This window comes from Aquila chrysaetos, chromosome 26 (assembly GCF_900496995.4).
Source record: "Aquila chrysaetos chrysaetos chromosome 26, bAquChr1.4, whole genome shotgun sequence".
In the NCBI taxonomy this organism is placed as follows: domain Eukaryota; kingdom Metazoa; phylum Chordata; class Aves; order Accipitriformes; family Accipitridae; genus Aquila; species Aquila chrysaetos.
The window spans coordinates 11,497,303-11,511,491 of NC_044029.1; the positions used below are offsets into that span (position 1 = coordinate 11,497,303).

The 14,189-nt window shown below is 40.0% G+C and overlaps 1 protein-coding gene across 6 annotated transcripts in view; it reads right to left on the reverse strand.

The window, feature by feature from the left end:
- Positions 1-4,511: 4,511 nt before the first annotated feature.
- NAV3 (neuron navigator 3) overlaps positions 4,512-14,189 on the reverse strand; it is a 275,913-nt gene continuing 266,235 nt past the window's right edge. For all 6 annotated transcript variants that reach the window (XM_030002936.2, XM_030002937.2, XM_030002935.2 and 3 more), the window contains 5 exons: positions 13,768-13,839; positions 13,139-13,335; positions 12,353-12,471; positions 9,389-9,592; positions 4,512-7,195 (listed from right to left, as the gene is read on the reverse strand). In XM_030002936.2, coding sequence (XP_029858796.1) covers positions 7,076-7,195; positions 9,389-9,592; positions 12,353-12,471; positions 13,139-13,335; positions 13,768-13,839 — 712 coding nt within the window. In that variant the 3' untranslated portion in view covers positions 4,512-7,075. The remainder of the gene's footprint in view (positions 7,196-9,388; positions 9,593-12,352; positions 12,472-13,138; positions 13,336-13,767; positions 13,840-14,189) is intronic.

The window sequence follows — 14,189 nt, forward strand, 5'->3', positions numbered from 1 at the left end:
TGAAGCCCTGCAACGAGCATCCTTGGCCCTGCAGCAAGAAGCTTCATGCTGTGAGTCCTGAACAAAACTTCACCAGAGCTGTGGACTTCTGTAATTCTTGTTCTGAAGCAGCTGCCTGGTAAGCTGGCAGGAAACAAGGCCAGAAATATCCTCTGCTTGTGGTACATCCAGAGTTTATTTACTCTGATATTCTTTGGTGCATCATTTTGGCTTCAAAGGGCAGCCTTGTTAGTTGGAAACTTCCTGAGCAGCTGCGGTTTGATATTCAGCAGGTCTGCTAACAAAACTGAGGGGAGAGAATCAGCAGCAAAGGGATTTTTTGTGAATGTGAACAGGCAAGTAAACCAGAAACCCCTTTTTCTCTTTATCCTGCTCCCCCAGAGGAAGGACAAGAACGGGACTCGGCGTTTTTGAGCAAGCACGGAGCTTTCTGTGGATATAGGTGTAATTTCCACTCATCATGGTATGTCCCTGATCGTTAGGCAGAGAGTTTCAGTATAACATGGCCTTTAAAGCATGGATAGTTGTTCTAAGGTTCATACTGAATTTCAGTCCTATATTTTATATTTTGATTACTCCATAGTTCAGAAAACCCACAAATATCTTCACACCTCGTAAGATAATGTTATGACTAATTACAAAAGTTACCCGATTGATTCCGATATACAGCAAGGGATGGTTGACACCTAAATGATACTGGTATTTTTCCAGTACAGCAGATTTCTTCTGGTATGCTCTGTACCATATGCTATAGCTTATCTATCTTCCTCTAGGTGAAGCAACCTCTCTATTGTTCTGCAGCTACAAATAGGCACTTAGGTTTTATTGCTAGCAGCTGCTTCACTCTAGAAAAGGAGGAGGTGTCCCTCCATTCTGATTAGCAGCATAGTCTGAAGGTCTTATTCAATTTCAGAGAACATTACAACAGGCAATATGGCATCCTGCTGAATGCTGTGTCTAAGCATGCAATTAAATTATAATTCTTGAGTGTAATATTCTGCATAGTCTCTACAAAAAATGTTCAGCTGAATCTTGCAGCAGTTAGTTGACCATCTTATCCTCTAAAGAGAGTGGTTTATGGAAGAATGAGTTGCAGGCACTGAAGTCTAAATTAGGGAAGCACTTCACATGCTTAACACCATATTCAGGACAGAAATTAAAGAACATCACTTACTTGGAACACACAGTAAGACTAAACATGTTCTTTAATATCAGAGACCCTTAAGATAGAGATGAAATTTACTGTGTGTGGATGTAGTTTGTTAAATAGGCTGATAGTCCAAAACAAGGTATTAACCAACTCTCAAACAAGCAGTATAATTTTACACTTGGAGAGATAATTTGTTTTTACAAGAAAACTATATATAAAGTATTTGAGACACATTTGCACTACAAAAACAGGAATACAAAGACATTAAGTAATAATGAGATTAATTGCAGCAATTACTAATAAGACAATAAAGTTTTCTTACGTAGCTTTTAGATTTCTTATTTTCTCTAGATGAAAAATACATTTGCTCTGTAATGTTAGTTCAGTTAAGATGTAAGATTTTTGCCTCCAGTGTGACTTTCCCCAGCCACAATCAAGAGTCAGTATCACTCATCCAATACAGTGCCATTAGCTTGACCCGGATAAGCAGGGACAGGCTACACTACAGATCATTATAGTTATATGAAGAGTGTGGTAATGATGGAGCTAAATTATTCATTCTGCCACCCAATTATTTCTGATAGCTCAGGACTGCTGTACAGAAGCCGTATCTCTTTAATGTATATAGCCTACATGATGGAACAGCTAACCTGCATCAACAGTTGCACTGAAGAGTCTTTTTTTCGGTCTGCGTATGTCTTTTCATTGCACTTGTAGAGTGCAGAACACGGGCTTAGCTGAACGTATTTAAGGTGCATTGAATTATCAGCGCTAAACCAGAGTTCACTAGTTTAAATGACTTAGTTTGCTAAGTCCTTGGGCTTTGGTCATACAGGTAATATGTATTTTGTCTGCTCCTTTGTTCTTTCAGAGCCATCCGTTTATGGCATGATAAAATCATTAGTGCTGGTTATGTGTCACCATGTAAAAGCTTTCTTTTGTTACACAGCAGTTGCCAGGTGCCTTTTCTTTCAGCTTTGGCATTGAATTGTCAAGATGCAATTTAGTTTCCTAAATTATGTGATCTGATTTAATGAAAACTGCTTGCAAAACAAGTAAATACAGTGACAAATGCAAAATATTATTTCATTTATGAAATTTGTTACTAAACCCAGGACTTTACTTCATTCAGTGTGCTCACTCATTGCTATTTATCAACGTTTGTTTAAGGTTGCAATTGAACAAAGAACAGTAAATGCAATTTAGTGTAGAAAGGCAAGGTCACATGGCCCGGGTCTTAGTTAATTTATCTTTCATGACAGATTCTATTTTCTGCTACTAGTATTATTACCTGGCAATACGTTTCTCCCATGATAGTGCATCTGTAGCTCTTGCACTGCCAAACTTAGTGGTAGCATTTAATTTGCGTGACATTATTCAGTTATCAAGAAAAAGTAGTGCATGCTGAGAAACACAGTGGCTATTTAATGATAGCATAAAAAATGAGTTCTTGTAAGCAAGAGCAATGTCTCAAGTACTTTGCCAAAACCACTTTCCTTTCAGAGGCTGCACTATCCCGTTCCCGTTCCTGTTCCTGTCCTGGGAACCTGGGCATTCACCAGGCAGGTCTCCAGATGAAGGCTAACAGGTAGATATGCTGAGACAGTAGACACAGAATGAGTTTGACAATTAAATTTCATATCTTTTCCCTTAAGTAATGGCAGCTGGATAATGTGCAAAGGCTGCAGCACAGAATTATAGGAAAGCTGCACTGAGATCGCTAAAGTCATCTAGGCTATTCCCCTTTCTGTGCAAGATCAGGTCTACATATGTAATTTTCAACAGAAACTAATCTAATCCATCCTTGGAGACCTACAGTGGTGGAGAAGCCATGTAACTCATCATATATTTCCTATAATATTATACACATATGGTTTTGTATGACATTCTGATACTCATACCTGCATTAACTGTAATACAAATATACCCATGACATAAGTGACCCAATAATGTAGCTGTAAAACAAATCTCCATGGAGGGTCCTAGCAGGATTCAAAAGGGGTCTGTTCTTGACAAAACATTGCTTACTACCTTTACCTACAAACTGAAAGACAAAGTAAGATGATGGTTAGCAGCTTTTGGAAGTCAGGGAAGCTGGTGGAGTGGTAAATTAGGTGCTGATTGTAGAGAATGATCTGAATCGTTTGGTAGGGTGGGCTGATTTGAATATCCTGTTTTAATACAGATAAGTTTGCAATCATACATCTAAGGAACAAAGAGCATAGTTTATACAGACAGGATTGGACAAAGTATTTCAAAATGATGCAACATGAAAAGAAGTCAGGGTCTTGGTAGATAATTAACTGAACATGAGCCTGCAGTAGGATGATGCAATTAGAGAGTGAATGTCAGCCCTGAAGCCTAGGCAGGGAAAATACGAAGTGGGAGTAGGAAGGTGGTATTAGTTCTGTTTATAGCAAAAGTAAAATCATCACAGGAATACCGTGTGCAGTTCTCATACCCACACTTCAGGAAGGACTCTGACAAATCAAAAAGTAGTTAGAAAGTCCTTAAAAAATGTGTTGAGGTCTGAAAGGCACGCTTTATCATGAAAAGCTAAGAATGAGCAAGCTGCTTGTATTATCAAAAAGAAAAGCAAGGAAGACTATTAAATGTAAAAGATGTTTTTGATGGCGGTTGGCTTTTTAGTGTAGGAGGAAAAGGCATAACAAAAGACAGTTTGGGGTATTTTTCTCTTGAAAAGAAAGATACGTAAGATCTAACTGCAAATAAAGCCCTTAAAAAACAAAGCCACCCAGTGAATAATTAGCCACATTGACAGCGAGGTGCTGGATCTTCTACTCTGTACTGTCTAAAGGTCTTTCCAGGGATATGCCAATTTCAGGAGAAATTACAGATCTGCTGCTGAGACTTAAAGCTGAGGTGTTACAACTTGCAGGAGCATAATGATCTCTTCCAACCTCAAAGTCTGTGATTAGCTGACTAACATAATTCTCCTTTCTTTCTCTGAATTCTATTAAATCATATTGATGTATATACCTGCTGAGGAAGTAGCTCTAAGTCCTTCAAGTTTGAAAATAAGGCACAATACTGCACCAGTTTTGTACAGATTTACCACCACTGAAATCAATAGACTTGTATTTGAAGATAATCTTGAGAACGGGGAGACTGTAAAGTTGTTTCTGAACTGCACAAGCTGTTCCCACCATGGAAACAGCAATTCAAAAATCATACTGAATCACTGGAACTGGAAACAGTACTTAATTTTGTTTCTACAGAGATTAGTTCTGCTGAATACAGAAAATCACATCCTCCAGTTTGTCATTTTGTTTATGCGGTTTTGTATTTGAAATAATATCTAAGCGTTAAGTGGTCCTGACTGCAAAAACACCAGACTGTGTTTTCAATAAATAATTCCACTTTAATGGCAAAGTAATAATTTAGACAGATACAGTGCGCACACCTGCAAAAAAATATACGCAAGCTGGTTTACAAGCTAGAGGAACAATAAACCAATAGAAAATACATCATCCAGTTAAGTCCGATGACACCAAATACTTATTATTAGGGCTTTACAAAGACTACAAAACTTTTCAGATGATTTATTTCACTGTTTCTGTCTATTTACATGATATGTTACATCAAAAATGTACAAAATATAAAATGTGTACAGACAAATGTTTCACAAACAATTTCTGAGTTGTAAACTAGGTGGACTCACTGAGATGTATCGCAGGAAGTTTTGTATATGTAATATGTAATATTGTGTGTTTGTGTGTTATATATGGCAGGAAAAGATTCGCAGGTTTGCTCAGAGCACAGGTACAGGAAAGAGCAGCTTTCCTTTAGTTGAGTCAGTCAAGGTGTATGCGCTGACATTTTGCATCAGAAATGGATCCAGACTGGGGGGCATGATGTTGGTCTGACTGAATCCTACATGCATAAAATCAGAGTTTTATTAGGGCAATAGCACCGTGTAGGAACCTCTAGATTCAGCGATGCAGCTCAGTGCCATTTGGAAACTGCATTGATTTATCTTTGTTTTACAGCGAGTGACCACAGGGTGGCCACAAAGAGTTAATAGCACCAAATACACATCCTGAAGGTAACATCCATGGAGGTGTACAGTACATGTCTACACAATGCCAGAGCCCTTAGATACCTTCTTGTTTCTATGCACCTATTTTAACCGGACACCTCGTGTGGTAAAAGAGCGTTCCCGATTATTCTGAGCAGTTTGAATGCAATCTGGTTGTAGCCTGCCATGACATATGCACTTAAAACATTTTCAGATTTTTTCCCCCCCCAAAATGTATTGGCTTTGTATAGATATTGAAACATGCTGACTGTAGCGTTGATAGCTCCTGCATAGTCATAACAACTGTAAGTACAGGACAAACACACCAGGTAATAACAGCTTTTAAGGTTTGCATTCTGTATTTGTTTGCAACATACAGGAAATCTCAGCAAGTGAAACATCTCTTAACACCAACAGAATAAAATACAATTTTGTTTGTTTGTTTGTTTTTGATTTGATTTGTGCAAGGCTTTTTTTTTTCTTTTTTTTTTTTTTTTTTTTCAATATTTACAGTACCCACCCAGTAGACTGTGCAAAACCAACCCACTTTTACAGTATAAACTCTTCCTCTTCCACAGTGGACATCACTGCTTCAGTGTTCTTTATGCTGAATTCTTCATGTACAACAATAGCAATCAAAACAACATGCTAAAACTAGAAAAAGGAAAAAAAAAACCATATATTTGTGCTCATGCTGCATCAAGTGCATCCAGCTCTGCTGGATAAGAATTCAAAACATCTATCCTCCAAAAACTCCATTCCATGGGACCAAATGGATTTGAGCCGATTTTCTCAGCATTTAGGTGGCAGCGGAAGTGGGTTTGGGTTCCTTGTGTATTTCTGAGGGTAGGCAGAGCAATCTATTCACAAGATAAAAATATTATATAGCAACTGTTCTTTCTCCTATCCATTACTTTAAAAAATCATGATATACAGATATGAGGCTACTGTGTTAACTGATGTTTTCTCATTAGTAAATGAAGAAAAAAACAGTGTAAATTACCAATGGTTTAGGAATTAAACCAACTGTAAAACTGTTCTAGAAATCTGTTTTAAGGCAGTGAGACAGCACCATAAGAAATGTTCCTTCTTTCACTGAAAAGGCTCAAACAAATGAAGCCCTAAAAAGCCTTTAATCAGTGTTGGTTAATAATTGGTATAAAACTGTTGTTAAGGAGTGGGCAGGTGGTTAAAAAAGACCTTTGTGGTAAAAACAACTTTATAAAATCTGTGACTCGTGTACTAAAAACTTGATGGAGCGCATCACCGTGACCATGGCAGTTAGAATTAAATTGGCACTTATCCAGCATATCACAGTCATGTTTTCTGGTGATTGCACAATACTGTTTGTGCTTTCTGAGTTACTATCATCATCTTTGACTCGTTTTGGAATGGGCAGTAGCGTACAACACAAACACCACTGCAGTCCTGTGACCAGCACCATGTGGCACAACAGAGGTTAGAAGAGAATTAGAAGACCGCACTGTTCATGCAGCGCCTCAGGGTAAACTAAAGGAAAAAACAGAAGAAGTTGCACTGTAAACTTGTACAGAGAAACAGAGGCAGAGAGAGAGAAAGAGGAAAAGGGAAAAAAAAATATTCCAGTTTGGCTAACACGTGTGCAATCTGCTTAGATGCCCTTGGTCTAGGGCCCTTTCCAGTTGACAAATGGAGTCTCACTTGGCTCCATAGGTATTGAAATGCCTTGAAATTAAACTAATTCAAGCTTTCCACTTCAATTTTTCTTCCTGACTTTGCAGATTTAGGTCTCCTGCCTACCTACAACACACCATTCTCACTCAGGGACCTCGGCGTGCTGCTTTAATACTGGCAGTGGTCTAGTGGAAACAGATTTTACCATAATCCTCCACCAAGGTTTGTCCCTTTCAGAGAGTTGATTCAAGGGATGAATCCAAAATGTCGTCATGGTGGCTGGTGCTGTCACTGTCACAGCTTTGTGCGCTCGAATAGTTGGCTGCCTCTTGAAGCCTCATTAGCATATTCATCTGAAAGAAGAAAGCAATGTTTACATAATCGCATCTCATTTAATGCTGCAGTGACCGTGTTAAAATTTAATTAAGCTCCCTTGCTGTATGAGGTGTGCTGGTATCTAGCTGAGGGGACCATACAAAAGGATTTCAGAAAGGGCAGGGTGACAGCGGCTCCTCCTGGCACCCTTTTCATTGCCTTCTGGTCTTTAAATAGAAGTTTAAAGGTCCAAAGAGCCGGAGGGATACAATGGAGCTGCCTGATAACTCTCTTTAATTCAGGGGTGAGACCGGCTGCAGCTGCAGCACCGGCAGGGGAAGGAAGCCATATCACAGCTGGACATCTGGGCCCATATTTGGAGACAGTCAAGCTTCCAGATAATTTTTGGATGGTATAGACACACTACATTGGAAAAGCAACTGAAAACATAATCACACTAACATAGCCCCTCTGCAAGAGAGAGACGGGGAAGGAGCCAGAGAGGGGTGGACCGAGGCCAGCTGCTTCATAAAAGACTCCCATCTGCTGTTGAGGGGCTGACCTCAGCAGGGGAGCAGCAACAGATCCTCCTACCCAGGAGAGGAGAGCCCACACATAATTTGGGGATTATTAGAACCTGAAACCCATCTGAAAAATCATCAAAAAGCAGCATTAAGCCCCAGAAAATTACTTGGATGCTTGACGCCTAACTCTGTGTAATGATCAGGATTTTATTTATAAAACATCCGCTTCTGCCAGCATGCTCAGGGCTGCAAGCGATGTTGACATTGCTGTAGTGTTTTTCAAGGAACAAATACGCTGTCATTACAAAAAAGCAGGCGATGACAAACCAAAGAGAAAGAGGTATTCTTGTGCGTTTGTGTGTTAAGCCCCTCTTTCCAGTTTGCTCAGGAATCCTTACATTTCTATGGTTTCAACCTGTACAGCTTGTAAAGTTTTCTCTAGGCACTGAACAGCATTTAATACTCTTTAACGCAATCAGGTAGCTTTTGCTGACGGTTGAATAGGTATCCATGTCTGAGAATACATGCGGTGGGTGGGCAATACAGCCTGCACGGGACACGTCGTGTTTCCGCGAGCGCAGGGTCTGTCTCCCCGTGAGCTCCACCGGAGGCAGGAGCAAGCCCTCCATTCACAAGTTTCAAGCTTCTGATATTTAGCCAGATACAGATACTGACCACAGTGTGCAGCGAGCAAGGGTGATGGGACACTGAGCTCGAGCTGCCCAAGTATTTTGACCGTAGTGGAGATGATGCATACGTGCTGGAAACCTGGCCAATACACTCACTGGCAGCCCAAATCGCAGGGTCAAACAATCACCCCCAAGCTTATGGACTGGGAGACGGGGGATCAAATGAGGTGATTTTCTACACATCTTCAGGATGCAAGGTCTGGTTTTGGTTACCAAACACTTCAGTGAGGCTGAGGGGCCGTTTTCTTAGCACTGATAAGAGTTAAATGCATTTTCCTCTGAGAAATTCCCTTTTCCAAGGGCTGCCTGTATTCCAGAAGTACAGTTCTCTAAAACGGCATTTTGAATTGTGATAAAGGCAGTCTATAGAGAAAGCACTATACAAGAATAACAGTTCAATATAGGCAATTTAATAGTCCATTATCAGAGGCGGCAATGGTAAACCTAAATGTCTGGGATCATATTTAAATAAAACAATACATGGCATTGAGGGAAATCAACCTCTTATCTTTTAATGCCACCACACTTGCATTCCTTTTACATTAAGACTGTTATACAGTCATCAGTTATCTTGAAATGTTCTGAGGCAAGAGAGGATGGCCGTCTAATTTGCATTTCCACTAAATTCTCTATGATAGACAAGTTGGATAATGCGAGTTTCTCAGTCCTTCATTTGCAGAGTGTAGGTGATGGACTGCCCAACCTGGAAAGGTATTTTTAGAATAAGCTGATTAATAAGTTGCTGAAGGGTGGTACCCAAACATTATAATGATGAAGACCAAATACATTTCTGGGTGGATGGGAATTGCAAACAATTTAGGGACGTATTCATGTGATGGTGATACCTGCCCACCTGCTAGATTTTCCTTTTCAACTTTTTAAATAAATTATAGTATGATTCATTTTAAAAGCCCATTTTGGAACAGGTACACAGTAATTTTTACGGTACAGTGAACAATTTAACATGTGACAGCAAAGTACATACTGAAAAGCCTTTTCCCCAAAGTTTAAATCTTACCAAGGGATCCCCCTCTGTATCAGTCTGTGGAACGTGCTTTGAGGTCGTTCCTTCCTTTGCTGATGCATAACCTTCATAACCAACATCTTCTGGTCTTAACTGAAGTAGCGATGGCCACTCATGCTGTAGAGACGCAGAGCTCCATGGATAGGTATCAGCTACCCACTTGGAGGGATCCTCCCAGGGGGCCCTCTTACCGTACATCTGTATTATGGATATAACACAGGTAAGTATCCTACAGAGTTTTCAGTCCCAGTTGCAACAGCAGACAAAAGTCATCAAAAATGTCTAAACCATTTTAATAAGTGGTTTGCTTTCAGATGTGTTCAGCACTCGGATATGATAAGACATTGAAAAGACCTCATCTCCATTAATGCTCCTTCAATAGGCAAGGTGGCTGCAAGCTGAGAAGCACTCCATAACTAGTGATACTTGTAGGCAACAGTGAGAGCCACAAGTTCCTGATGCAATGTGAAATGAGACCTTTAGGTAATTTGCTTAAGGCGTATCGGTGAAATTAACTCAGACCTATCTAAAACATTCAAGTTAATTGGATTTTGTTTGAAGTGAATTAGGAAGTGCCAGTACAGATTGTTCTCTTCCCCCAGCAAAATGGGATGCAGAAGCAGACAAGATCTTAAGTCTGAGATCTTGTACAAGGTTAAGAGAAGAAATTCACAAAGAATACGTTTTTCCTGCTATGAAGCACAAAAATGTTGACGAATCTGGAAGGAGGACAGAGGAAGGAAGAAAGAGAATATTGTAAGTTTAGGAGATCTGGTAGCTTTCTCACTAAAATGCACCCTTCTCCACATTGCTGTTCACAAGCAACATGTTAACCAAGAGCCCCTGGGTTGCTGCTTTACAGATTTCCTTTAGCTGTGACAATGACACATTGGGATGGGGAGCCATTCACCAGGGCTTTCTGCGATTTCTCCCAGCAAAAACAGCCTCACGCAATCCAAGGAGCAGCATAATTTTGGCAGGCCATGCACTGATGGAGCATTTGGATGGGCTGCGCTCCTAAAGGGAGCAAAACAGTGAAGGATTTTAGTGCTAAAGCCAGAGGAGATGAGTTGTGCTTATCGCTGCAACACCTGCTCCCAGGCACTTGCTGAATCCAGAGCTCCACGTTAGACAGCCAAGTTCCCTATGTTATGCAGAGAGACTCAGACTCCTTCTGCCCTACGCTGAGGCTAGGCTGCTATAACAGCTATCTGCCTAAATAAGCCAAGAGGAAATGTTTCTCAGGGAGGTAGCAGGCTAACTCCAGGCTGTAGGCAGCACTTCCCCTCATCTGAGATTAACAGCAATTAAATCTTTTCTGGAACCTGGAGCAAGGCTTGTAAATTCTGTGTCTGACGAGTGAGTTTGCAAAGTACCAGGCTAGAAAGGCATATTCTACCCGTCCCTGGTTCCAGGAACATCTAATTATACCATATAAAAGATTTCTGTTTATTATTAATAATGTTATTCTATGGAAGCCGTCCAAAGCAGCTAAAAATTGGAACGGTTCATGAAACAACATATTTTCTTCTATATGCTGCCATCTTCTGCTCCAGAATTAAAGTTTTCATTTAAGTAGGTACCCTGTATGCTTGGGAAAATATGAGCATGAAGAATATCACTGCATTTTTATAGCTGGTCTAAACAAGCGCTGTTAATCTCACCATGGCTGTTCTATCAGATGTTTGGCAGTTTTTTGCACAAGGCATAAACATTCTGTAATTCCCAGAGAGATAAGCAGTTTTAGGAAAGCGTGAGATATTCAACAGGCAAGATTCTAAACCTCCATCGCATCAGTATGTCACTATGTCAATACAAGGTGATAAAGAAACCGCAGCTGTTTACACGGTTCTTTGACTAGTCCATAACAATCCCCTCTACACCGTGCAGTAATTTCTTTCGGTGTCATGTGTGGCAAAAAACTGCCTTTCCACAAAGCGTCTTTTCAGACGACATAGAATTGCAGTGCATACAAGAAAAAGGAAAAGGGAGAAAGCCAAATAAAGATTGAAAAAAAAAGCCAAAAAAGAAGAAAGGATAAATTTCAAGTTTTAGGTTTGCTCCAAAGATTTGGAATGGTCTGAAATCTTAACCTACATGGGACAGCTTACAGTGCTATCTACAGCAAATCTATTTGTAGCCCTCTTTCTATTAAAGTAGAAGAAATTTTAATAGGTCGTTAACAATCAGTGGAACTGCTGCTAACACCAGCTCTGGAGAGGATCGCACAGAGGGAACCGTGAAGCACTCTGATCTGATGGCACTGTTACCCAAAATGAGAATTACGGTCAGGAGGAAATCTTAGCCCATACAGAGAAAGAAAAAAGGAGAAACAAAACTGCAGGAAATACAAGCAGGGTTGCAAGATATGAAGGCAAAAAGGGACAGACCTTCATGTTCAGCAGGGCCAAAGAGTAAATTATCTCAATCTGGTTAGATAAGGCTAGTAAACTTTTTTTTTTTTTTTTTTTTTTTCTGAATGGTGAAAATATCCTTGTTCACAAGCTTTCCTCCACAAGCCTGTGTGCCTACGTGTGTATGTGGGTGGGAGAGGATTACACAGACCAAACCTATTTTCTTGCACCAGTGTAAGGGCTATTAACTCTTCCATGCAGGGGTAGGCTGAGACCGCCTTGACTCAGGGAGACAATCTGAGCTGTATTTAGCATTGCTGTGAACTCGTTAGACAGTGGAAAAAGAAGAAACTTCCTCCGGTCACAGAGGAGAAACCTTCTTCATAAAATACAAGATATGCCAGTGCTGGAGTGGACAAAGCCAAATTATACATCAGAGTAAGAGCAGGTCAAAAGGAGTTCAAGGCTGATTTCTATAATCCCTCCACAGATTTTCTTCCTGCAAACACAACAGCATTCATACTTGGATGCATTGGTAAGAAGTAGCTTGGAGAAAGCTTATGAAACTACTTAAAAAAAAATTGCTGGGAAACAAATGACATACCTGAAGTCCTTCTCTCACAGCTTCCAGAAGATACGGCACCAGGGAATAGTTCCAGAGGTCTGTGAACCACACTCTGGAGCCATCAACATCCATAGGGCAAGGGAGGAAGAGGCGGGGACCTGAGAAGTCAAGTTGTGTATTAAAAAAAGTAGAACTAGGGAACACACTAAAAATAATCTTCACAGAATTAAAAAAGCAGTATTGGGGCACACTTAAGTGAAGAGAATACTAATACAGGACTACAATAAGGGAGCTATCAGTCTCCTGTTATTAAAAATTAACTAGTCTCACTTTATCCACTTCTAGGGCCTGGTGAACACTTACAAGTTTTATGGGCAAAGCTATGTAAAAGGATGACTTCTTTCCTAACATAACTATTCCACTAAAAGACCTCAGGTACGTGTATATCTCCGACCTGCTAGTTTGCTGAACTGACTGTCCAAGTGTTTTTATTGCTGTAATTGTACTGCAGTGTAAAAGCAGGGAAAAAATTAAGCCTAGGAAAGTTGCTATTGAGGTAATTTTTTGTAAATTTCACTTTTTAAAATTATGAACATTTTCTTGAAAGTCTTTAGCAACCAAGGCAGAAATACCAGGAAATACATACTCTCTCATTAAACTTCCCATTTTCATTTCAACTTTGCTGGCAACCACACAAATTCCCCAAACTGATGCTGTACTTCCCATTGAGAGGTGACAGCTTTTAAAAACGTACTATATCCTTCACAGATCCCTAAAGTGCTCAGCCTGCATCCTTATTTCAAGCCATTCCACCAATGGACTCACCAATGGTTACATCTGAAGAGCTGTGCGTTTCTAGGAAGCTGTTAAGATGATGCCATGTTTTGGGGATCCAGTCAATGATTTTGATGAGCTCATTATTGCGTATGTTCCTTTCTATTTCAGTCTCAATCAGTTTCCTTCTCAGATATCTGCCCAAGAAACCTTTAACAGGTTCTGTGTGATTAGCACACAGCACCCACCTGGGTAGAAAGGATAAATGTCAAGCAGCAATGAACACCAAATACATCATTTCCTCTTAAACATAGAGATGAAGGTAACGTCCTAAGCTTCTGAGTCTCGTTAGTCAGCAAGTATAAAACTGCTCCAATGAACCACATTATTGCCCACCGCTACAACACAGTCATTGCAGGCTTCAGCAGGAATTCAAGACACTGCTGAAGACAAATGGAATGCAAGAATTCAATCGTCCAGCAACTTGCTAGAGGTGTCAGAAAGTATCTTATTTCTTTCACCATTCCTCAACACCATTCAGACACCCATCAATACAGGAGACACACAGAAGCGAACATACTTTGCTATGATGAGACGCAAGATCAATGTTTGTTGAAGAACTGGGCTGAGGGGCAGGGAACTGTGCAAATATGGTCACAGTAAATACAGAGTGAACGTACCTGAAATTGTGATGGAGCTCCAGATTTGGTGAAGAAGAAACTCCCTGGTTCATGGTTCCAATAATATAGGGACTGAAAAGAGAAAAGCAATAGGTTTTTTTGAGGGAAAATCCATTCAGATATTCAGAGAATATTCTTTCTTCTTATCTGCACTAGTCCAATTTTAAAAGAGTCACTGGATGTATTGTAGTCTTAGATTTAAAATATTCCTGAGACGTCCCTTTTTTTAATGTTTATTCTTGTATGATTTCCTTCTCTGCACGTTTGTAGTTTACTAATACTCATCTGTAATAAAGAAATAAATGAGGCAACTCTGTCTTTGTGTACCTCATAATTTTGGAGTAGCCTTAGAGTTTTAATCTCAGAAGTCAGTGAATCTCATGAGTAAGACATAGCATACAGCGATTTTATGAAGGGAAGCC